Source organism: Tursiops truncatus, chromosome 12 (assembly GCF_011762595.2).
Source record: "Tursiops truncatus isolate mTurTru1 chromosome 12, mTurTru1.mat.Y, whole genome shotgun sequence".
In the NCBI taxonomy this organism is placed as follows: Eukaryota; Metazoa; Chordata; class Mammalia; order Artiodactyla; family Delphinidae; genus Tursiops; species Tursiops truncatus.
Genome location: NC_047045.1, coordinates 57,979,120 through 58,004,563, shown reverse-complemented (window position 1 = coordinate 58,004,563; position 25,444 = coordinate 57,979,120). Strand labels below are relative to the sequence as shown.

At 39.9% G+C, this 25,444-nt stretch overlaps 2 protein-coding genes across 32 annotated transcripts in view; one reads left to right on the top strand and one right to left on the bottom strand.

Annotated features, from left to right (window-relative positions):
* EPB41L2 (erythrocyte membrane protein band 4.1 like 2) overlaps positions 1–25,444 on the top strand; it is a 271,017-nt gene that overhangs the window by 207,550 nt on the left and 38,023 nt on the right. For 30 of the 31 annotated variants that reach the window (XM_033867723.2, XM_019951909.3, XM_033867722.2 and 27 more), the window contains one exon: positions 5,695–6,948. The exons of the other annotated variant lie outside the window; for it this stretch is intronic. The gene's annotated coding sequence lies outside the window, so the exon portion shown is untranslated. Of the gene's footprint in view, positions 1–5,694; positions 6,949–25,444 lie in introns of those variants that run through there. 31 annotated transcript variants of the gene reach the window in all.
* SMLR1 (small leucine rich protein 1) overlaps positions 12,788–25,444 on the bottom strand; it is a 37,821-nt gene continuing 25,164 nt past the window's right edge. Inside the window, exons 2-3 of the mRNA XM_033867376.1 lie at positions 17,587–17,838; positions 12,788–12,873 (exon numbers count right to left, since the gene is read on the bottom strand). Coding sequence (XP_033723267.1) covers positions 12,788–12,873; positions 17,587–17,838 — 338 coding nt within the window. The remainder of the gene's footprint in view (positions 12,874–17,586; positions 17,839–25,444) is intronic.

Sequence of the window (25,444 nt, the reverse complement as noted above, 5' to 3'; positions counted from 1 at the left end):
GACGTTTTTCTAAAAGATAAGGGTTTTGTTACTGTTTTTTTAAAGCACAACTTTTATTTGATACTACAGAGAAATTTTTCTCATCTCTACTCATGAACCTAAGATTGACAAAAGCTTAGCTAGAATAAAGTATACCGAGTGTGCCTTACTGTAGTCCATTTGTTATTTAAAAGAAGCTTTAAGATTTTGTCGAATGCTTTCATATCAAGTTCTCACAAAATTTGAACTCAGCAGGGTGAATGAGAAGACCTTCCTCTAGCTTTACGGCCAAATACTAACTACTATTAGAAATCTTTCTCAAAGCTTCAGATGTGGGAGATTCGGGAAAACCAGTTTTTTAAAGAACTAAGAGTCCTCCTGGGATATCACAGAAGTAGTTACTCAACAAAAGAGAACAGAAAAATGAACCTGAAATTTTTTCCACTTAAATCAGCAGATGAAACTAATGGTGAGGACAGGCAGTAGTGCTTTGTTCCTAGAATACAATTCTGTTTATTTTTCCCCTCCCAAGCCTTTGCTTTTCAGCCTGGCCTTGCCTTGCAGATTAGTCGCTATTACTTCATTCATGGATTCATTAATGTATATTGGGAACATACTGCGTTCAAGGGACTATGGTAGTTGTGAGAAAGGTAAATGCATAGGAATAAGTGTACAAATAACATATAGGGTAAAAAATAGTGTTTAAAGAGAACCTAGGACTTCCCTGGTTGCACAGTGGTTAAGAATCCTCCTGCCAATGCAGGAGACACAGGTTTGATCCCTGGTCCGGGAAGATCCCACATGCCACGGAGCAACTAAGCTCATGCGCCACAGCTACTGAGCCTGCGCTCTAGAGCCTGCGCGCCTAGAGCCCGTGCTCTGCAACAAGAGAAGCCACCGCAGTGAGAAGAAGCCCATGCACCACAACGAAGAGTAACACCCTCTCGCAACTAGAGAAAGCCCACGTAGGGCAATGAAGACCCAACACAGCGATAGATGATAGATAGATAGATAGATAGATAGATAGATAGATAGAAGCCTAGCTAAAGGGCTATGAAAGTCAACAGGAGAAACTGTTCCTGGTTGGCAGATCAGGGAAGACTTCCCCGAAAAGGAGCAGAAAGCTCCTGTGTGCAGAGCGCGGGGAGGATTTGAACATACAGAGGGGGGCAGAGAGGAGAGGGCACATAGGAAAACCACACGCTGGACGTCAGGAGAAGCAAATCCTACGTTGTGTCTGTGTGTTGAATTCCAGCAGGGGCTGGAAAGATTTGTCAGAGGCGAATTGCAAAGGGAATTACACTCCGTGTTAGCACCTTAGTTTAGGCTTTGCTCTGTAGGTCATCTGCGTAAGGGAAGAGCATTTTCAGCACCATCCTTCAGTAAGATTAATTTATCAGTGGTGTGCAGGATTGATGGAAAGGATGCTTGATTGGATGAAGTACCCTGTAAAGAAACCATTATACTGGTTCATGCAATTATTAATGGGGAAACTGAACTGGCCATCTCTGTCTTTAAGAGTAGAGTTGAATTGGGTTTGGAAGTAAAACCAGGAATGAAATATCATATGTGAAAATCCATAATAATAGTATCAGCTCACATTTAATGAGTGCCTACTCTGTGCTGAGCTTTGTTGGAGAACTTTGCCATTTATTTCAGTTAGTTCTCACAGTCATTTAGGATGCAGATGACAACACAGAGGCCTGGAGAGGTTAAGTCCCTCCCCCAGTCACACAGTCCGTGAGTAGCAGAGCCAGAGTTGACCGTCCGTCAGTCTGAATCCGCACTGCGTATTGCTTTGCTGAGGGATTCATGATGGGAATCTTTCAAGTAACAAACTCCCACTGATGTAGTTGAAACACACTTCATTGTAGAAAAATTTATTTTGGACAGAATGTCTTTGAGATTGCAGCTACGATATGTAGCTAAATGAACAATAAAACCATTATTTTATAAAATAATCATGTTTAAAAATGAGGCAAAATGGATGATGCTTTCATTTGACAGGATATTCCGAAATTGCGGTGTGTGTAGTAATTCTTTAGGTGGAGTGACTGGAATGTGCATAAAGGCTCTAACACAAAGATGACTGTTAGCTTTAAAGAAAACCCATTTAATTGGCCTGCCGAGATCACTGACAGCTCACCCTTTCCTCAGAGGTAAGGGAGCATGGCTGTCTTAAAAATGGAAAGAGCTTTGACGGTTACAGGGTGGGAGGAAAAGGAGATGCTCTTCCTAAAACGCCCTCTGGAGGGGAAATAACTGCAGCTAAGAGAGGCAGAGACAAGCCTTTTTTTTTTTTTTTAAGAAACATCTTTATTGGAGTATAATTGCTTTCCAATGGTGTGTTAGTTTCTGCTGTATAACAAAGTGAATCAGCTATACGTATACATATATCTCCATATCTCCTCCCTCTTGCGTCTCCCTCCCACCCTCCCTATCCCACCCCTCTACCTCTAGGTGGTCACAAAGCCCCAAGCTGATCTCCCTGTGCTATGCGGCTGCTTCCCACTAGCTATTTTACGTTTGGTAGTGTATATATGTCCATGCCTCTCTCTCACTTCGTCCCAGCTTCCCCCCCACCCCATGTCCTCAAGTCCATTCTGTACATCTGCGTCTTCATTCCTGTCCTGCCCCTAGGTTCTTCAGAACTGAGACAAGCCTTTTTTGTTTCGTTTTGTTTTGTTTTAGAACAAATGGAATTTCAGGGAAAACATCTCAAAATTGACTCTCCTGGAAGCAAAAATACTTAATTGACTTGTGGTGCTAGCAAACTTTGAACGGAATTTTTGTCTTTGAAGTGAAATTGTGTTGGCATGTATGTTAACAAGCACAATATATCTGGCACTCAGAGGGGACAGAGATCAGGGGGCCAAGCTTGTCCTGAAAGACCTAAATCTGAGACATGAGCCTCAAAAGGGCCCACGTGAGAGCCTCCTAAGAAAAGAGCAACCCCCAAAAGAGCATTAATATATCCAGGCAAACCAAGGGATACAAAACCATTTTGCTGAATTATTTGTAGAAGAGATTTGGAGTGCCATTTGACCGAAAGGAAAAAACACTAGATTTCATTTTTCCTTCTGTATTCAGAAGCCACACAAATATCTGTGAGAGCAGGAAACGCCAGTAGGTTAGGGAGCAGATTCCATAGAAGCAGTTCTCAAGCTTAATGGTCTCAGGAACACTTAAAACTTACTGAAGAGCCCAAAGAGTTTTATGTTTATGTGAATTTTGTTAATTGAAATTTGATCTATTTCTATTATAAATCAAATAGTTTTCAAGATATTTATTCAGTTAAAAATAATCACCTAGTGAAAGAAGCCTGTCTGAAAAGGTATCATGTACTGTATGATTCTAACTCTATGCCATCCTGGAAAAGGCAAAATGACTAAGACAGTAAAAAGATCTGTGGTTGCCACTGACCCCACTAGAAGAGTCTCTAAACATTGGGAAGCTGTCAAGCTCAAGGTGGCCAAAATACAGTTTCCAAGAGTTATAATTTTCACACGAAAGCTTGAATTTTATCGTTGGCAACAAGTTCTGTCAATTGTTTGCCTTGAAGTGAGAGGCTCATCTCATTTTCAAGAAAATGCCTGCCAGATATCCAAATTGAGCAGCGTAGTTTGTCAGTAATCCTCTCAAGTAAAGAAGTGTTTTAATGAAAACAGCAGCTTCAACTCACAATTCAAACATTCATACAAATTCACTTTCCTCCTAGACATCTCCTGTACTTCTCTGTATGCAGCAGGAATGTGTTACGCGTACTTTCCATTTCATCACACAGAATACTAAAAAGATGTACTCCAGGGTAGAGATGTAAGAAAATTAATATTTTTTTCTGTTTCATCCAGGACATCCTTAAGTGAAACTGGCTTGCTTTCTTGCTTGCTTTTTATTTCACTGTGAGTGCGTGGTGGTAAAAGAACGCAGTGACTTCGGGTACAGTTTAGTGTCACTGCCTTGACCTGTGTGTGCTAAGATGCCAACAGGTTTACTCACCATTGTTTCTGCATCATCAGGGAAAATGTCCACACCTGACAAGGGCAGATAGTGTCTTAGGATGATTATGAAATAGCTTTGACTTTATAACCCCCTGCAAGAGTCATGGTGACCCCCAAGGTCTACAGACCACAATTTGAGAACTGGTGGGTCTAAATTATAGTGGTAATACAAACATTGTAAGAATTGACTCTTTCCTGGTCTAACCACTAGACATTTATCATACTTGCATTTTTGGCTCTAGGATTTTATATGTTTACAATGAAGATTCTGTTTTAAAATTAAATATGCAAATTGAGAGCCAAGGAAGAATAAAATGAAAGTTTAGAAATAACTGAAATTCATAAACTGTCATATTTAAAGCCGAATTTCACACCGGAGTACACGGACCTCATATTTATTTAGGAAATAGTTGCGTTGTGCCTTACATAAGTAATTTACTCACGTTTTCAAAATCTCAGGCTGTATTACTGGCCTGTGGTAATTGAATCTTCATTAATCTGAAAGGGTATGTTTTCTTCATTATTTTAATTATTTCGGATAAAAGCCACAGCTTTGCATTTTTATTGAGACTCCCCTCTGGATGAGTGCTTTACCACTTGTCATGAGGATGAATTTTTTTTAAGTGCACATTTGCTGTTCGCCAAATCAGTTTCTGGAGTAGAGCACGCTCCAGATTGAGACCATGTGAGCCCCTGTCTCTGGAAACTCCGAGGTTGTGCTTTTCAGATGACTTCATAGAACTGTGCTTGAGCTTGACTGATTCCCCACGGCTCACCAGGCACACTGAGAAAGATAAATTGAAGACTGCACTGGACACTCTGTAAAGACTTAAGGCAAAGTAGGCAACCAGCATGTATCCTTGAAAAATTTAGACGTAGAATTAGACCTGTGATTAGATGAAACAGCTACATTGACCTGTTCTCACATTGGCCAAAAGAGGGGGACACAAGCTAAGGAACGTGACTTTAGTAGTTAGAAATGTTCAGTGACATTGTATAGTCTGGGGGTGGGAAACTGAAGCAAGGAATTAGTGGTTTGGGTTTTTTTTGTTTGTTTGTTTACTTGACCAAAATTCTGATAACATAAAGTATAACTCATACTTAACAGCTATAACCATATCCAAACTCGAGGTGAATGATAACACTGTCGAAAGTAGGTTGAATTAATTACAATAATAATAATTAATATCTGTCAATTTGCATTGACGAAGAATCCAGAAATCTGTGTCCCCACCCCATTCATTCCTGTCCTCCACGCCGTACATCTGTATACTCATCTTACCTATCAGGCACTTTCTCACTTCCTTGCATCTTTCCTCATTCTTTTCTACCAACCTGAGGCAGCTTTTATTCATTTCAGTGAAGTCAAAATTACTTTTTCTTCTTCTTTGAATCTAACTTTAAAACCTACATTGCTTTCTCTTTTTTTTAGATTTTTATTATATGAATTACCTCTGTGTTATAGTTAACTTTTTGGTCAGATTCTTATTTGCCACTTGTTTCTCGTGTGCTAGTCAATCCTTCAGGTATTTTAAGGCCCTGAAGGGTGGATCAGGCTCTCATGCTTGTCTTCTGGTAAAATACTGTTTACTGTAGAACCAGGCAGATGGGAACTGTTGATTACTTGATTTGGAATTTGGTGAATCTTACTTACATTTTTTTCCCAAGCCTGTCTTTGGAATATTTAAGCCTTGTCTCTTTTTTTTCCTCCTAGAAATTCATTTTATAGACAACATTCAACTTTGTGAACCTGAAAAATTTTGACCATTCCAAGTCTTAATGCCACACCACTGCTCCAGCGAATTTATACTACGACTGGTAACAATGGCCAGAAGCCTGAAGAATTAAAATGCCAACACCAAACCTTACCTTAACAGCTCTGGTCTATACCGTTCCCCCGCATTTTAATATATTATTTTGTTTTATAACCACTTCTAAATACTCTTGGTTATTTCTTTTCTTTGTTTGTTTTTTTTTTTAGTTAGAGAGTTTCGTTTTTTGTTTCCTGTTTACTTTGTGTACAACTACCTGCTTTCTGTGACTCATTTTGATCAAATGATAGTGAACAAAGCCAGCCCCAGCTGGTAAGGTGCTGTTCACTGGAACAGGTGCTGTTGTGCGGAAAGGAGACTCTGACTAATTTCGATAGTGGCTTTCCTTCTTCCGGATGCTTCCCATTGAGTTCGTACAAGTCAATATTTACAGAGTTCTCAGTTTGCAGTAAATATACTTGTATGAGAAAATATTAATGCAGATTAAAGGCATTTCTTACATCGTGAAAATTTTCTAATGTTTGAGAATTTCATTGGGGCTACTTTTTGATATTGAACTCTTTTGACTTTCCAGTACCGTGACTTTTTACTTGTAGCAGAAAGTCCGGGAATCTCCAAACTGGAGAATTATGATGAAGTTCACTGACCACGCACTGTGTTTAGAGGCCCTGTCGCACCACAGTGCCGATGCTTCTCAGACACGGGCTCTTCGGCAGCATTCCAGAAATAGGAGGGGAGAGAAAGCAGTACCTTCCCTCCTACTAAAATATTCAGGCAGCTTAAAAACCTTAGTGCTTTCTTTCTTAACATGTCCAAATTTCAGTACTTTCCATTATTTGAACACTCGTGTAGAACACTTTGTATTAAACCTCCTTGTCTCCATGTAAAACTGACCTTTTGTTATCGAGCAGGTGTATCTCTTTCAGATAGCGTGATGATCCACACAGGTGTGAGGTTGCCAGGGTGAGGAGTTAGGGCCGTGGTGGTTTTTTGACGGTTGTAAGAAGGCTACACCATTTAAAGCTGACACCAGAGACCTGATAGGGACTTATTAACTGTATTGAAAGTCTTTCCTTTGCTTTGGCCCTATGTAGAGTTATGACGCCAGATTAGATGCCTAGCAGCTTCCAGTTGTATTAAAGGATATTTTGCTTTCTGTAATACTGTTATAAAATAAAGTTTGTTTATTCTCTAAACTTGTCACTTCTCTTTTTATGAAGGTTTAAAAAGATAAGCTCAAGTCATACTGTCAGTCAGAAGTTCTAGTATTTTGTGGGACGTAGCATTTTTAAAATCTGTTATTCAGATCTTTTATAATTCACGCTGCTGCCAGCATCACCGATTTCAAGTGGCTAAACTGATGTCAAATGTTTGTAAATCTACTGTTTAGAACGCCAGTTCCTTCTGCCTGGTTACGTAATCCACCCCAGCTTGTACAAGTTCTCCAAGGCATATTTTTGCTTGTTTTCTTTGTGTATTTTTTGTTTTGTTTCAGGAAATATCTTAGCTGCACCATCTGAAACCTGGTCCTCTGCTTCAGTTTTGCTTAACAGTCCAGTGGGTCTTAGTGCCTCAGGCAGAACGGGCTCTGCTGAGGGCTGCGTCCGTGTCTCATCAGGACGGTTCACTGTGAAGCTTTTGCCCAGACACATCAGATGAAGTGCTGGATTTTCTGTCAAACGTTAAAAGCATTATATAGCAAATGACCAACAGGGTGTGGTATATTCCATCTAAAACGTTCTGTAGAATGTCTTTCCCTAGTTGTTTAAAGTGAGCATGTTAATATAATATGATGACTCTCTTCTTTGGGATCGGTTCCCACTGAATTATCTCTCACCTTGTGCAAGATCTTTCTCGTTTTCTCTAGAATTATTACAAAAACAGCTCCTCTCTGGGGAAGCATATCTCAGCAGGCCAAGCCTTAGAAATATTATGGAACCAAATATGACTCTGTAAATATAATTTTCATCAGAAAGTGTGTATGTATAACATTTGTATTTAAAGCAGAGGTTGATCTGTCAGGCTTTTTTGAGAACCATATCCTCCCACATGGAAGGAAGTGATAGGAGGTAAGTATGTCAATAGCGGCTCCAGTGGAAGAGGAAATGCATTGTTCAGGCAGGGCTCAGTTTTATCAGCTGAGGTGGCAAGGACAGAGTTTGGGGTCCCAGAGACATCTGAAGTATCTGTGGGGTCTTGGTACCTGAAGAGCAGCTGAAGACAGTGTTGGTCATGACACCCGTGACTGTGGCAGCAAGACTGTCTATTTTAGTATTTCCTGCAAAATAATTCTCATGATGTTATCATCTCATTCTGTGAACTGAGCGTTCAAAACCCCAAGTGATAGAATAAGAAAATAGGTCAACAGGGTTCACTGCCGTGAGACGTTCAGGCGCTAATTGTTTATCTTAAGTCAAAAGCAATATAATTTGGGGGTGATAAGCAATAATTCCTTTTAGTTGTATAGGGTTTTTATGAGTATTTCACATAAACCTTCCAGCGATCCCGTGTGGAACACAGGAAACAGAGCAGTGCCTTTTCCACAGGCCACAGCAGGATAAAAAATGATGTTGTTAAAAAAAAATGTATAGCGTCGGTGAATTTTTGGCATTTCACTGTTGTGAGTAGCTTCCGTTTTCCTTTATGATGCACATAGCATTCCTCACTGCATAGACCACAGTTCATGGAGTGAGCATCCCCAGGACTCTGGCAGTGAAGCAAACTGTAGCATAATGACTGCCCAGCATGGGCTTCATTACGTTTTCCCCTTACTCATGGATAAAATTATATAGTGTCTGAGAACATCATAAATTGAGAATTAAAAATAATAGGATAAGGAGGAGTGAGTCGTGGTTTAGGTGAAACAAGATTGGCCATGAGTTGATGATTGCTGAAGCCAGGCAGCGGTAAATGGGGGTTCGTGATATCATTCCGTTAGAATATTCCATGGTAAAAGACTAAAAAATGCCGTAAAGCCCGTTAATTTTGTAAAAAGGTCCTGTCTCCGTGTACTGTGAGGTAGTACATTGCTCTTCCGGGTATGGTGCTCTGGTCAGTTTCCAGCAGAGTCTTAACGCACTTGCACTAGAGAATAGGACCGGGGTCTACGAGGGCTCGCATGGATCCTTGCATGCGCGTGCACCTGTTCACGTATTTGCCGGAATTAGGCCACGATGCGGAGCTGGCCCCAGAAGAGAACACGGTCGGCTGGCAAATCTGAGGTGTCAAACTCCTGACCCTTGGCCACAGGGTCAAAAACACTGACCCTCTGTATAGTCATGATACCCAGTTAGGTTTATAGTAACTTCAAGTTGTATAAAGTATTTTGCTTCAAAAACACTGGCTTCAGTACTTCGTGACCACCTAGAGGGGTGGAATAGGGCGGGCGGGAGGGAGACGCCAGAGGGAGGAGATATGAGGACATATGTATATGTATAGCTGATTCACTTTGTTATAAAGCAGAAAGTAACACACCATTGTAAAGCAATTACACTCCAATAAAGATGTCAAAAAAACAAAGAACAAACTGGCTTCAGACTCCTACAGATGGGTGTTTGCCCTACTCTGAACCATGTGACTTCAGTGAAGGTACTTAAACATCTATAAAGGGAAGGTAGTAATACATCCCAGTGTAGGGGTATTCTCATGGTTAGATGAAGTAAAAATGTATAAAGTGCCTGGCGGAGCTCCTGGCACAATAATGCCCTCCAGAAAAGTGATCGCTGTGAGTTTAACAGCACCACTGTGCATGAGTTAACCCACCAAAGGCAAATTATGGGAGATACTGCCAGTCTGATCTGTGTTCTTGTGAGAACCTTGCAGAATAGAACTCTACCCTTAGGAACTAGGTTACCTGGGAAGCCTGTGGGGAAGGTTTTGGCTTTGAAGTTGTGTGGACCCAACTTCCTTGTGAGCCCTGCAGTGTCAGGAACCCCTTATGGTCTACTCATTCTGTGCTGTATGGCAACTAAGGTGGCTAGTGTAAGACAGCACAATCCTTTCCTAAGACTGGCTGCAGGCTTCCTAACCACAGATTCCTTGATGGACTTCAAGGGGCTAGGCTTTCCCACAGTATATACAAAATCATGGGTATATGCATTTTTCCTACAGAAAAAAATGATGATTCCTATCTTTAATTAAATTCTCAAAAGGTTTCTTTATTACCTAAATAAAGGTTAGGACTCTCTGCTCTTAAGAATCTGGGTTTTGGAATATGGATTTGAAAATTTTTTTAATGGAAAGAATTTCAATCTGGTGTTAATTATAAATAAAATTTCTTGAATACATATTTCCTGTTTATGTTCTGCCAGGGTGGATGCCTTTGCGTAAATTCTGATAAACGCAGAGGCCTCTTTTGATTAGCACACTAATTATAAAGTCGGAAAGCAAGACTCAAGAGCATTTGTTTGGAAAATTCTAACTTTATAAACCAGTCAAAAAATCGATTTCCAAAATGTTTTTAAACATTATGAACTCTTATTCTGAGATACAGTTCTGCCAAAGAACTTAAGATTTCAAGGAAAAGCTGTTGTTGGATGTGTGAACTTGCTTATCTGTTCTCAATTTTCCAGTTGCTACTAAATTATATCTAGAAAATACTGGTGGCTGTTACCTGGTCAGATGACTTGGAAGTTTTTTTTTTTTTAAGGGGTGTAAATAATACTGCAGAGAACATGATGTGTGCCCTTCCTTGCTCCATTTTGTTTTATCAACGTGTATAATAAGCTCAGAATGTGAAGAAGCAGTCATGGACTTGTAGTGTCCCAATGCCACATTTCCAAATTACCAACACAGTTGAGGAGAGAGAGAGATGTTATTAACAATTTTAGGTTAGCTCTGTAAAAAAAATTTTTTTTTCATTGAATAAATGGCAATGTAACAACTTACAACACCCATTAAAGTATTTTATTGAAGGTCTCATGTTGGGGAAGCAGAATTGGGAGTTCGTTCAGATACTAGAACATTAGAAATAAGGTTAGGAACTGTTGAGGTGAAACCACTTAGGAACATTTTTGGCCCCTGATGAAAGGCTTTGGAGCACAGGAGGAAACAGAGTATAGGATAAGTAAGGAGACCACCAGCCTGGCCTAGGTGGCAGCAGCGATGACGAGGAAGCAGGCAGTCCAAACCAGAAGGAACTCTTCCCCTGTACTCCAAGCAGGTGGAGAGCAAAGATATGACCGGGCCGCTGATTGGCTGCGCTCTGTGAGGGACTAGTCAAATCCAGTACAGTGCCTTCAAGCAAGTGGTAGAAAAACCCTTGGACTTGGTCTCTCTGTAGGAAAACGAACGTTTCTGTTCCTCTCTACATGTAAAGAACATTCACGACTCTACTCATGATTTCAGTGGACATTCTTTGTACTCTCATCTCTTTCAGCAGCAACAAAGGAGTTAGGTCTTGCTTTATACAACTTGTTTATGTTGAGAACGTGTATGTTTCGAGCTCCTCTGTTACCATAGTAGCTGAGATGCATTTTCCCTGGTAAGGCAGAGGTGGTGGAATGCATCCACCAGAGTCATCAGTCAGGCTTCTGTTGTGCCCGTTTCCAGAAGAAGGTGGAGCAAACCCTGGTGGCTGAGCCACAGATTGGGCTGGCAGGTGGCAGTATGATGCATCCTTTCCACACCTTCTGTCCAAGAAAGCATTTTACGTAAGCTGATTTCCACCAGAGGCTAAAAAGAGATCCCTCTCAGAATTGAAAGGATATTGTCGTTCCTTCCATATGGCATGCACATTTATTCTAAATTACCTCAGTCTGGAAGCCCCAGGAGACATTTTCATCGTAATCAAATGCAGTAAAATACAGAAATGAGTGTCTCCAGTAGAACAGTGAGTTTTATGTTATGTAAGAAGTGCAAATGGAGACTAATAATTCACTGGATGCATGTGAAGAATTTGAGACTGGGGTGGGGGAGAGAAACAAAATAATGGCCCTAGTGGCCATTCTTGCTTTGGGTCGGCCAGTCTTTTGCATGTTTGTATGTCACTGCAGAAATTGGTGCATTTCTTACAGGTGAACAAATTCATTATGTTTTATGAAGTTAATCAGTCTAATAGCCTGTTGGATTCCTATGCAAACATAAGAATACAATGAGACTTACACTTAGGACATGTTAAGTGTCTTTTGCTAATGTTAGCTAGGAAAACTGAAGAGCCCGGGAGTAATCACAATCTATTTGAACTACTACTTTGAATTAAATGTTTCTTTTCAGTTATCTAGGTTGGCTATTGGGGTTCCCACTGAAAGAAGAATTGCGCTAGTGAAATGTTGACTTCTTTCCGTATTTAGAAGTAGGTCTCCGATGTTTTGGTTTTAGAGGCAAAGTCTTGAGTCATTCTCCACATGAGTCCCATGAACTTTGTGTTCTTTCCTTTTCCCACCAAATTGCCAATACTTCCAAGTCATGTCATGCTGAAAACTACTTTCATGGCGATCCATACCGAGTATTGAGAGACTCTGCTTGTTTTATGGGTTCTCACAATGATGATGCGATTTGTGAAAGCAATTGGGAAAAGGAGAGAAGCAAACCAAGGGCCAGAAATGATGCCTTAAAAGGTGTCATTTCAATGTTGCCGAACTTCAAGGGAGGAAGTGGGAACTCTCACAGCAGGAATCCACAGGTGCTCATCTTCTGCTATTTGATTTCTACCAGAGTATCTTCACCTCCGAAGTCAGAATAATGCGGGCTTCCATGGCATTATATAATAATGATGCTTAAGAATTTTAGTTTGAAAACAGTGCCCTTCAGAGTGGACATAGTCCTATAAAAGTTAAAAAGTTACAATGTGCCTAGTCCATAGAGCACATCCAACAAAATCTTACATTCTTGGGACTCGCCAAAGAACTGCTACTTAAGTCGAGTCTCATAGCTGTCCTTTTGAACCACTTTTCAGAACAAGCATCTTGGTATTCTTTTTGTCTTGCTGTGGTTATAGTTTATTAACTATTTGCTAAGCCATTGACCTTCGCTCTCTGACCAGTAGAAATTGACTGTGCTTTAGCCATTGATCAGCCATTGATCAGTCCCCAACGGTCACGTCCGTTTCTCTCTCTGGTACCAGGAAGAGCTAGCCTTACGATTGTGTTGGTGGTCAGGAGTCTGGGACAGTTCTTCATTAACTGAAAGGAAAAATACCAGTTAATACTGTGGAGGCAGCTGAGTGCCACTGGTCATTTACAACTCCTCAGGCATTATTGGCCAGCATTTCTACCCTGGTGGCCCCAGCAAGTTACAGAAGTCATCGTCATCAGAGCAAGTCCTATTGCAGCATCTCTCCTTTCCTCCTCAACCACTCCCAAAAGAAATATAAATGCTGATTTCTAAGGAGTGGTCCTGGTTAGAGAGGGCAACCTACTACTGTAATAAAAGGTATTACATGCTAAATATATTTTATATTCAGTAGATTGTGTTGATTAAATGTATTAAGGCTCCCACATTCAATAAGCATTTATTAAACATGTCTATTACCCAAGACCTAGGGATATGCAAATGAGTAAGACAGGGACTCTGTCCTGTTCCTCCCTGCCAAAAATGTGTTTGGGTGTTTGTAAGTCTTTAGACGAGTCAAATCAGTCTCCTTTTTACCTTTTGGCATCTTTGGCTGAAAACTGAGTGTCAACTTTTCGCCTCTTACATACTCCTTATCCCCTTAAAATACAGCTTCAGTTAAAGCTATTGAAATATTAAAACTTATCAATGATGTCCTAATTACTAAATCTGGTGGCATTTTCCAACCCCCAGTTTTCTCCGCTGTAGCACTTGACACGAGCCCCCTTTCCATGACACCCACCCCCAATCATACTCCTCCCTTTGGCTTTTATTATGTATCATCTTTCTGTGTATTCTTATCTGCTCCTGTAGCTTCACCTGTTACCTCTCTGGCAATAGCAAATTTGAACTTTAGCCCTGAAATCCTGACAATTATCCTTTGAGATCTTCCTGGTACATCCAAAAAAAAAAAAAAAAATCTCTTCCTCACCACCACCAACATGCATAACTGAAACTATTTTTTACTCTTAAAAGTTTATTTTCAGAATTATAATTAATCACATTATCCAAGCCGGAGACAAGGAGTTCATAATCTCATAGGAGATAATGTATTTTATAGAATTGAACCTGAAAATGTTCTTTTTGGTCCCCACGTCAAATCCCAGCAATTTATTCTTTGCCAGGCACTTTATATGCCATGTACTCTAGGACATGATCACTCTCTCTGAACTATTCTGATTCCACACTGCTTGTCATCTCAATTGAGAGAGGGTATATATGCATTGGATGGTAACAGGTCTTAGGTTACATGAGGTTCAGGACTTAACAGCTAATGTTTCTTGATCACTTATGTGCCAGACACCGTGAAAAGCCTTTTCTCACTTAATTCTTGCAATGAAATTATGTTGTAGTCACCATTATTATTCGTACTTTACAGGTGAGCAAACAGAGGCATAGAGAAATCAAAATGAGGCAATTTGCCCAAGATCATAGAAACTGATGGATTCAGGATTCAATCCCAGGCAGTCTGACTCCAGAGCCCACACGCTCAGCCACTCAGTTTCACTGCCTTTCCACGTAGATTATTGCTCGTTCAAAGGTATTGCTTGAGATAGCTCATGCCTTAGATTATAGACTCACTGAAGTATGAGTAACTTCTTCTCTCTTATTCTCAATTACTGAAGGCTAACTGCACAACAGGTGCTTTGAATGAGGAGCCAGGATACAAATTCTAGAGTGAAAATGGGTGACCTGAATAATGACGTTGAAAGAAGAGAACTAGAAAATGGAAAACTAGGAGAGAAAGCAAGAGAAAACCCATCATTCCTCAGTGAGTTATATCTACCAAGTGAACCAAATGTCTGTGCCAGGCGCAATGAAGAGAGCTAGAGAAATAATTTATCCTTCTCCTGAAAGAGCTTGCAATTTGTCCATCATTTCATTTTAATGGGTCTGTTAAGGACAGTGCAGAGACTAGACAGGTGAGATTAGCCAGGTGGCCATGAAAACATCTGAGTTTGTAACTGTAGAATATTCTGCAGGCCATGAAGTTTTCCTTCTTGGGCCACAGGTGAAGAAATGTAATCGTCTTGACTCAGAGCTAAGTCTTCATGCAGAGGAATCACCATCATCAGTAGTTAGCCCTGTTACAGAAAGAGATTGATCGAGTCCCTTCAACACTTTTATAAAATTCTTGCCTTGTTTAATTCTCGCACTGTTGGCTCTCATGTTGGTGATGTTTTATCTGCCTGGGCCAAGAGGATTCCTCCATTCAGCAGATACCTACTGAACACCTACTCTGTGTTCAATACTCCAGGGGTAGTGTTTTGGCTGAGATGGCTAGCTCTGGAGCCAGACAGCCAGGGTTCAAATCCTGTCTCTACCATTTTCTCGGTGAGTGACCTTGGGTAATTGGCTTAATTTTAAGTAAATTTTATATAATTAATTTTATTTCTAAATAAAGATCAATACTTTTTAAGTTTAATAATAGCTACTAGATATATTTTAATAATAGTTATTATAATGACACAAACACTGACTTCTTAGAATTTATAAGTCAGCAGGGGTCATAATGACCAATGGTTGTTCAGAACAGGCACTGTTAAGAACCTTACGTGTATTGCCTCACTTAATCTCCGCACCAACCCTACAGCTATGTCCTGCTATTATTTCTGTCTCACAAGTGAAGAAACTGAAGCTTCAGATTAGGTAGTGTGGCCATTGTTACAGACCTGGAACTCAAACCTCCATCTGGTTTGACTCTGTCATCTGAGATCTTAACAATTTCACTCTGCTAACCCTTAACTTACTCTTGACTTTTAGAAATGCTTATCTGTTTCCTTTTGGATTGCTGACGATTAAAACATATGTATAAAGTTCGGTGAGAGATGCCTAGCCGCGCTGTACATTTTCCATACTTTAGTTAACTGTTTTAGAATGTCAGTTGCTGAAGGCCAGAACCTGATCACTTACCTGGCCTTATTTTATTTTATTTTACATCTGGCTTCATACAAAAACTTTCAGGCATTCAAGAGACACAATTTCTTTTCCATAGTGACTGTTTTTGGCAATGTTGGTTATCTTAGCAAGCAATTTGTTCATGATCAGGGTGATAGTATTTTGAGCGGCACCGAAAGTAGCAGTTTAGGAATCTCAGGACTTGGGGAGATAAGATAATCAAAACTTCCACCCGAGGAGAGGTGACATATCCCTGGCAGTGGTTGATGAAGGGTTTGGTGATGGAAAGTTCAACACTCAGACCTCCTCCTTAAGAGCTACTCCTCAAGGCAACTGACACAGACTGAAGAGTGCAGGATGTTAAAGAATTTTCTTTCTTCCTTTGCGAGAAGATTGATGTTCTCTACATACTAATTAAATTTACATGCACCATTACCTCCTAAGCCTTGAAGTATGGGGATTAATGATGAATGATTATGATACCGTCACATGCTTTCCATCACATCTTAAAATGCCTCTCTTGTCTGATGGACTAGGGTTATGAGGTAGGCAACATGACTTTCTGTTTCAGGACGCAGGAATCGGGGGTTCTGTGAACACACTAGTTTATCTGTCAACGTCCCTTTCTTTACAGGGGCAAAATAGGAATGATTACACTTGCCATAACCCTGGTGGTTGCAAGATTAATGACATGACATTTGACCATCTGTTTACAGTTTTTAAGTGAGAGCTGCTAAATAGAGATTCAAACTGGTGATACCTTATTTGGGGCCAAGTGTTCTCATTTGCCCTCAAACTGGAGAGAAGATATTATTACTTGCCCTTAGGAAAGCAGCTACAGAAAGAACTATAATTTTAAAAACCACATGTTCTCAGGGGTTTTTTAATAAGAAAGGAAAATTTGGAATTAAAGGGATCACATCCACATAAAAATGAAAACATGTCTAGTCAATCTGCTAACACTGGAAAATGTAATCAGGAAAAAGGATACACAGATCCCATTGGGAGAGGAGGGAAATATAAGCAAAGGATGGTTTGAGGAGGGGTTTTCAAATTTGTTTTTAGTACTTTAATGACATCATCCAACTTAAATATTATTGGTTTTTGATATTGCTAAAATAGCTATTAACCTCTCATATTAATCTAACATTTGCTGGGTACCTTATTAACACATAGTCTATCAAATCACAGTGCAGTTTCATTCATTTCAATTACAGCGGAATAAACAGGCTCAATCCAGGACCCAGCTTCTCATGTCCCAGTTGCTTTAAACTTCCTGAGGGTTTGGTTTTGTTTTGGTTTGGTTTGGCTTTGTTTTTTCTTTCAACCTTAAGACCCCAGTTTCATGGTAAATTTACATCAAGCCATCAAATATCTATTAAGGCTTGACATTTGCCAAACACTGTGATAGCACAATGTTGGCACATTTCCTTAGTAGAAGTTCAGCGGATGAGGACTGTGTGCACAGACACAGGAACACACGGGCACGTGCGCGTGCACACACACACACACACACACCTGTCAGGTTGAGGTGACAGACCAAGAAACACGTAATGTTTGTGAATCTATTGGCCTGAGAGACACAGACAAGCAATCACGTGTCCCAATTGCTGATTCACAGTTCGCCTGTCTGCGAGGGGCTGCAGTTAAGGGTGCCCACGGCGGGCCTTCAGAGCCTAGCACGTCATCCACATTGCTGGAAAGATCAAATTTTGCCACGTTCACCACGGAAGATATCTTAAGAGGGGTGCGTATCGGGAAGCACCTACATATCAAAAAGGTGTGTGGCTCCAGGCCTCCCAGAAAAATGGACGGTACACGGACTTGTTCCAAACGTGTGCCATGGGAAGGACTCTAACCCTTGCCGTGTGTGGCTTCTCACTTACCCTCCATCAGCTTGATCCTGAAGTAGGCAATGAGAAGGAACAGCAGCAAAATCACGGGCAGGAAGATGCCAGAGAACAGGAGCCAGCCTGGGAGCTCTCTCAGGAACTCCGACAGTACGGGGCTCAGTGCCATATCACACAGACCACCGATCCCCCCCAACCCCGGGCTGGTGGGGTTCGCCCTCAGATGAGGGCAGCTTCGCTGAGTCCACACTTGTTTTCTTCTGGGGCTCTGGCCTTTGCTCAGCACATCTCAGTGGAACTTTTTGTGGACTTTGCTCTATTTAAACAGCCCCATGAATTCTGAGAGGATTGCTGGCAGGTTACTCTGTAACTCAGCTACAAAGTGTCGAGGAATTGAAAGGTGATTCTCCCAGGCCATTCCAGAGATGAGTATTTATCTGGCAAGGTTGGGAATGACACCAGGAGACCTAAATTTCTTTGTATTCAGTTTATCTGATATGAAAAGTACCTGACTTTAAGCAAACCTCCTTGTTGTATATATTCTACCAATATATGCCCAGATGTAGGAAGAATTTTTCCTACATTTTCTAAACTTCAGAGAAACTATTAATTAGTAGCTATGTTAATGTACCTGTGTCGAGAAAAAGTGAATTTTCCTTCATACATAGTTTATACAACTAATAGCAAGGAAGGAGAAACAATTTTCTTTCCATGTATAAAATCTCTTCCTAATATGTCCTACTCCGAATGCTTTTCTGAGAGGGTATACTCGTTTATTCAGTTATTCAACAAAAATTTAATTCTACTACAACCCAGCCTCTTGACTAGATGCTGGATGTACAAGAAAAAGTCATGGTACCTTCCCTCTGAGAGTGGAGGCAGACAGAGAGAGAGAGAGAGAATGGCCATAAGACATAATGGTGGAATGAATGGTAATACGGGCCCTGTTCCTTCTTGCCCCAGTGCATCAGTTTGTGCTTGCTGCTTTAGTAGCTGGTACTCTCAGCTGTTTCACACAGTCCTGTGGCCCACCCTTAGCAGTAGAAGGTGCCCCCTGAACGATAGTGATGTGGCTGGTGCGGTAACTACCAAGTTTCTGGGAAAAGATTAAAAGGACAATAGACTATGTTGATGCTGGTTTATAAACTGAGTTGAGTTGCCATCCACTGCTTTAGTGAAAACATTTTGAAGATACTGGTCTACTAAACTAAAACCAACTAAAAAATCCTTTCTATCATTAAAAGGCCTCCTGGAGGATTTGGAAAACTTGGGCAGGGAGATTGGCAGCCACCTCCTTGGGCTGATTTCTCTTCTCATGTTGTCACCCTGTTCCCCATGGCCACTTGGGTGAGTGGCTGCCCTATGAAGGGCGTGCTGCTGTCAATGCCTCCTGCGTTTTTCCATCAAGGGTTCTGCATGGCCATGCGGAGTCTTAGTCCCAGCTGTAAAGTCAGCACCCTAATCTATAAAACAATAGGAATGGGGAGGGTCTCTGGGATGCCCAGCTGGCTTCCTAAGCAGTAAACAGCAAATGGATTTCTGTCCGATCTGCCCCTGCGTATTTCATATTTTATGCTGTTGTAAAGAGCGTTGCTTTTAAAATTTCAATTCCTGATTGTTTGTTGCTGGTATTAAAGGTTTTCTTAATTTATTAAATATATCGCATCACTGGGAACTTTTAGAAGATTGCATATTAGGATTTGGTAAACACCCTTTAGAGCTTAAGAGCTTTTATCAATAAAGACTCTTTTCCAAATTCACACTGGTTGCTTGGGTTAACTAGGCCTAGCAGGTAGAAGGATAGAGATGTTTGAAACACTGGTAATCAGTCTATTTGATTGACCAGAATTTGGGGTGGGGTTCCATAGAGTGTGCAATACGCTACCATAATGACAGCAGATTCTTTACCTATAGCTTTTTACCATGTGGTGGGTGTAATCATTAATGTCACTGGAAAATGTACATCTGTGAAGATAGAGGGACACGTTCCATCTGGGGTTAAATTCTCCTGTTGACTTCCTTAGTAGTGAATGAGCCCACGGTTGATTTACATGACAGTTTATGACACACGTGATTGCAGATGTTGATGTGAGTCCCTAGGGAACTACTCTTATACCACCTATTATGCTCTTAGTGACAGCTGGACAAAAGCCTTTTTTAGATAACTGTGACCTATTGAAGGTGATACCAAAACCACCAGGCCTCTGATTTGGATTCTGTATTCATCTGAATAAGCCATAAAGGATGACTCATTCCAGTGACATGGCGCAGAGCAGTGAGGGTTCTGAAGTCCGTCAGTGGAAGGTGCCAAAGTGCTGTTGACTGATACCTGGAGGATCAAATCATGTACAGCTGCAAAACCAACACAAAAGAATAAATACAAATGAAACTAACAAACTTTAAATGAAGTGCTCTGATTTAATTATATGGGTGATGCTTTGCTGATGAAGCACTGCTCACTGTAAGTGTAGTAAGGACTGCTCCAGTGTGGGCCTTTTGGGTAGGAAAGTCTATGTTCTCTGACCCTTGTTACCTGCCCTTCTGAACTTGGCTCATTAGCCCATGTCAATTAAAGTAGTATCACTTGGCACCAGTATTACAGTCAACACAAAAATCAGGGCTCTGAAATCGTGTGGCAGTGGTAGGTTATAAGGTACTCTTTTTTTTTTTTTTTTTGCGGTACGCGCGCCTCTCACTGCTGTGGCCTCTCCCGCTGCGGAGCACAGGCTCCGGACGTGCAGGCTCAGCGGCCATGGCTCACGGGCCCAGCCGCTCCGCGGCATGTGGGATCCTCCCAGACCGGGGCACGAACCTGTGTCCCCTGCATCGGCAGGGGGAAGATGATCTTGTCTCATTCATGAAACTCTTTGCAAGTTTATTTTGTTCATGGGAAAATGGTCATTGGAACATGCCCACCTGACAGTTTCTTTGTAATCCTGTCTTATTTGGGGTGGTGATACAAATTAGCTGTTTCTCTTCATTAGCAATGGGCTGTGACAGGAGAGGGTAGCTCTCTGGGAGTAGTATAAGGATGAATGTTTGCACCCCAGGGTCTCCAGGGAGGGGAGGGCACTTTGACAAACCAAAAATTACTTGTTACTTGAACATGTTTAGAACATCAGAGATGGAAATTCTGTTCAATTCAGCTTTTCTCTCCATTCACCCATTATGCTTTTGTCAATCAACATGACCAAATAAGATATAAAATAACCTCTTATTTTTTATCTCTCATATAAATAAGAGATAAGAACAGAGACTGATATATGCTAATTTGAGTTAATGAAGTTTAAATTTCAGCACCCCTCATTTGCCTGGACCCTTCCAAGACCCAGGGAGGGATACCGAAAATATATACACGTGGTGTTAGTTTTTGTAGAGTTTGCAAACAAAAGATATATTAGCTGCAATAGATATCTCTCCATTCCAGATTCCCATCTTTCACACTCTTTATGGCAGGAAGTGTTGGAGCAGCCATGGAAATTTTGGGGACAGCTCTAGGGGGAAGATGAGTTGGGGACACATTTAATTTGGGTTGGTGGAAAGTTTATGTGTTTTGCAGTTATTTCTGTATATAGTTAAGTTGTAGTTAGCTGTCTTGGTGTAGCAATGACTTTCAGGGGTACTCCTACCACCCCCTGTGCTATAATTCTTTGCATTGTGACCCGAATTTTCAGGGGCAAAAGGTTGTATCACAATTTGAACATGTCCTATGCACTTAACTTCGGAAGTATGTGGGAAGTGGGAGAGAAATAGGATTTGAAATGTATGAGGCCAGAAGCTGCTGTGGAAAATTCTTCCAAATCTCATGCATGTAGAATTGTAAGTGGAAGATTTGATTTTTATTCCTGCTCAGTCAAGATGAAAGTTCTCTCCTGCAGTGTATACAATTATAAACACAATATGCATTTTGGTGTTAATGGAGTAGAATAGAATTTGTCAGAACTCCTGTGTCTGAGGATAAAAACCATCAGCAATAATACTACAAACAGTAAGTGCATCGTTGTGTAATGTTGCACATTTTAAAGATCCCAAAGCACCGGGTTACGTTTTAGGGTGTATGATAGATCTTGTCTTGACAAAGTGTGGCAATTCTGGACAGAAGAGAGTACTGAATTGGGACCTGAGGAAACCCGTGTTCCAATAACAAAACTACATGTATTTCTGAAAGTTCTGAGTGTGTAATATAAGGGAAATTTGATTATATGGTTATATAGCACAACATAATATAATGGCAATTAAAAGCACATTTAATTCCTCTTGGAATTCCTTAATTTCAGATTATTTTTTGTGTGTTTCAAAATGACGGATTATACCGAAATTCAAATATGATGAGAGGGAAAGTTCCCAGTGGAGGCCAAAATAAAAAACTGAAGGATTGACAGAAACTCCAGAATGTAAAAAAATTTGCTTGTCAGCTTTTTAAAATTTGTAATTTACTTCTTTTCTCAGTCTACGTAAATATTCACTTTCATCCAGTTTTTTGTGTTTTCAATTTTGTATTTTTTTCTCTGAAATAGGGACCTTCAAAATGTATAAGCTTCAGATCTGTATTACCTGGGTCTGCTGCTGGGTAAGAAGAGAAACGTTCCAGAAGAATAAAGCCTGAGACAAGTACTGGAGAACATTGCTCTAATTTCTCTAGTTTATGCTTCTTGCCATAATTTCAGGAGGCTGACAGCTTCTCATTGGTCTCTCTGGCTATTTGGAGGCTCTTAAAGGCAGTTCTAATTTAGGGGGAGGTGGTGAAAGTGGTTCTGCAGACTCTATGTCAGAGACGAGCTTTACCCAAGCAAGAATTAAATTTAACCCAGATATCATCAATTGATTTTATGGGGTTTTTTTTTGTAAATTAAGACTCAGCCTTTCCTGCAATATAACATTATGCTTAAATATACATCCCGGAGAAGATAATCCAGTGTAATGCCATTACACAGGTTTATAGCTGACCTTTGAAATCTAAATCTAAATTTTCTTTGAGAAAAACCCCACAATTTTGTTTCTATTTCCCTTTAAAAAAAAATCCTTGTGACTTCTGCAATATCCAAACTGTAAATCCAGTGTTCATTTAAGTCTGAGAGTTTGCAGATGACTGACAAATCTATCGTTTTGCACAAGCCCTGCTTTCTGTCGGAGAGCTGCAGTTTAGAGATTCACTGCTACAACACAGGCGAAATTCTTTCCTTAGCAGAGTCGGTATAATACACAAGTTTGTATTAATCACTAAGGGTAACCTAGAAGGCCATTACTAGAACTTTTGGCCAAGGTGGTAACAGGAAAATAACAGCTGTTTGTATAAAGAAACTAGGAGCTCATTTGCACAGCTATTGGAGGCAATAGGGAGATTAATGCATGTTGTCAGTTATACAGGTTTAATTTGACTTGCGCTAAAATAGCATCAATACACATCACCCCTTTGCCATTCATTCCTTCTGAATGCTGATTAATTTACTCTCATTTCACCCTGACTGCTGCCAGGCAGTAATGAGTTGTAGCCATCTGGCAGTCCTATTTTATCTTGCCCATTGCCCCTAAAAAAAGCAGTGTTGGGAACAGTCTTTTCCTGGGCGTCCATCCAGCTGCTCAGAGTTCCCAGCCCTCTTCTTGGGGAATGCAGGGCAGATACCCATCCAGACAGTGAATTCTTGAACTGGCACATGGTTTTTGTGTTGAAGCTGGTGAGCCAAAGCCCCCTAATTTCAGAATTGGGAGGGATGTATAAGAGAGCCTGTATGTCAGAGTTAACAGTTAAGCCACGTAGAAAGAGATTTGTAAAGTACAGCTACTGCTATAAAGTGGTATTTTATAGATGCATAATAATACAATGTACACAGAGATAAGGCTCTTTACAGACATATAAAGCAATACTGTTAATAATGTCTTAACTCCTGAAAGAACAGGAAACCATCTGGTCTCAGTAATTGCTTCCAAATATAATTTTTTTCTTTTCATGATGTCTTCAGAAAAATCAGACATATTACCTCATTATGGGTAAAAGAATAATAAATAAGATTGACATAAATTTGATTCTATTTCAAGGACAATGTTTTAAAAAAATCCACTTTATTGAGGTATAGTTCACACACATTAAATTCTGCCCATTTAAGTCTATATTTCAATGTGTTTTGACACATTCACATACTCATGGAATCATCACCACAATCAAGATATAGACTATTTCCGTCGGTCCCCCAAATTGTTCTTGTGGCCCTTCCTGGTCAGTCTTCACTACCCCAACACCAGGCAACCTCTGATCATCTGTCAGTGTAGATTAAATTGACCGTTTCTACAGTTTCATAGAAATGGAGTCTTACAGTATGTATGCTTTTGTGTCTGACTTTTTTGCTTAGCATCATTCATCCACACTGTTGCATTTTTCAGTAATTGATTCCTCTTTATTGGTGAGTAGTATTTCAGTCCATATCTGTTCTGTATCACTATGGATATGCCATAATTTGTTTATCCATTCACCTGTAGATGGACATTTGATTTCCAATTTTTAGCTATTATGAATAAATTTGTGTACTTGTGTTTGTGTGGACCTATCTTTTCATTTCTCTTGAGTAAGTACAGATTTGAATAAGAACAGAATTTCTGGGTCTTATGGTAAATGTATGTTTAACCTTATAAGAAACTATCACACGGCCTTCCAATATGATTATGCCATTTCACAGTCTCACTAGCAATGAAGGAGGAGGATTCTAATTTTTCCTCATTCTCACCAACACTAGGTATTGACATCTTAAAACATTTTTATCTGTGCTAATGAGTAGGGAGTCCTATTTCATTATGCATTTAATTTGAATTTCCCTGTGTTTTAAAATATAGGTTTTATTATTATTCAGGTATAACAAGGTCAATAGATCAGGAAATGATTGCTATAAGGGTCAGCAAGGACCTAAAATACTAAAACATAAAAAATATAGACTAAAAAGGCATGATTAATACCCCTAATGACTAACGATGTTGAGCATTTTTTATGTGTGTATTGGCCATTCATATAGCTTCTTTTGTAAATTGTTCAAATTTTTTGCCTATATTTTTATTGTGTTGCCTTCTTAATGAGTTATAACTAAATTCTTTAAATTATGCACAAAAGTCCCTTGTCAGATATTTGTATTGTGAATATTTTCTCCCATTTTGTAGTATGTCTTTTAATTTTCTTAGTAATGTCTTTCAAGGGGTTTAAGTTTCAAATTTTGATGAAGTCCCACTTAATTTGTTATTTCACACTTTTTGTGTTTTATAGAAGAAATCTTTGCCTACACTAAAATCATAATAATTTTCTCCTATGGTTTTTTGTTTGTTTGTTTTGTTTTATTGGTTTTTTTGGCTGTGCCACATAGCTTGCAGGATCTTAGTTCCCTGACCAGGGATCGAATCCTGTGTTTTTTCTAGAAGTTTAGTAGTTCTAAACATTGCATTTAAGTCTGTGATCCATTTTGAATTAAATTTTTATACTGCCTGAGGTAAGGGTCAAGGTTCATTTTTTTCCCCAAGCAACATTTGTTGAAGAGACTTTCCTTTCTCCGTTGAATTAAATTGGGGTTTTAATTTTTACTGAAAATCAATTGACTATATATTTGGGGGTCTATTTCTGATTCTCTGTTCTATTCCATTGATCTGTAGGTCTATTCTTCTGCCAACACCACATTCTCTTGATGACTTACTGTAGCTTTAAAGTAAGTCTTGAATCAGGAAGTGTAAGTCACCCAATTTTGAATCATTTGACTATTCTAAGTCCTTTTCTTTTCCAAAACATTTTAGAAACACATTTACAAAAAAAAAAAAAAAAAAAACTGGCTGAGATTTTGATTGGAATTGTGTTGAATCTACAGATCAATTTGGATAGAATGACAATCTTTGTAGTATTGAGCCTTCCAGTTCATAAATATGG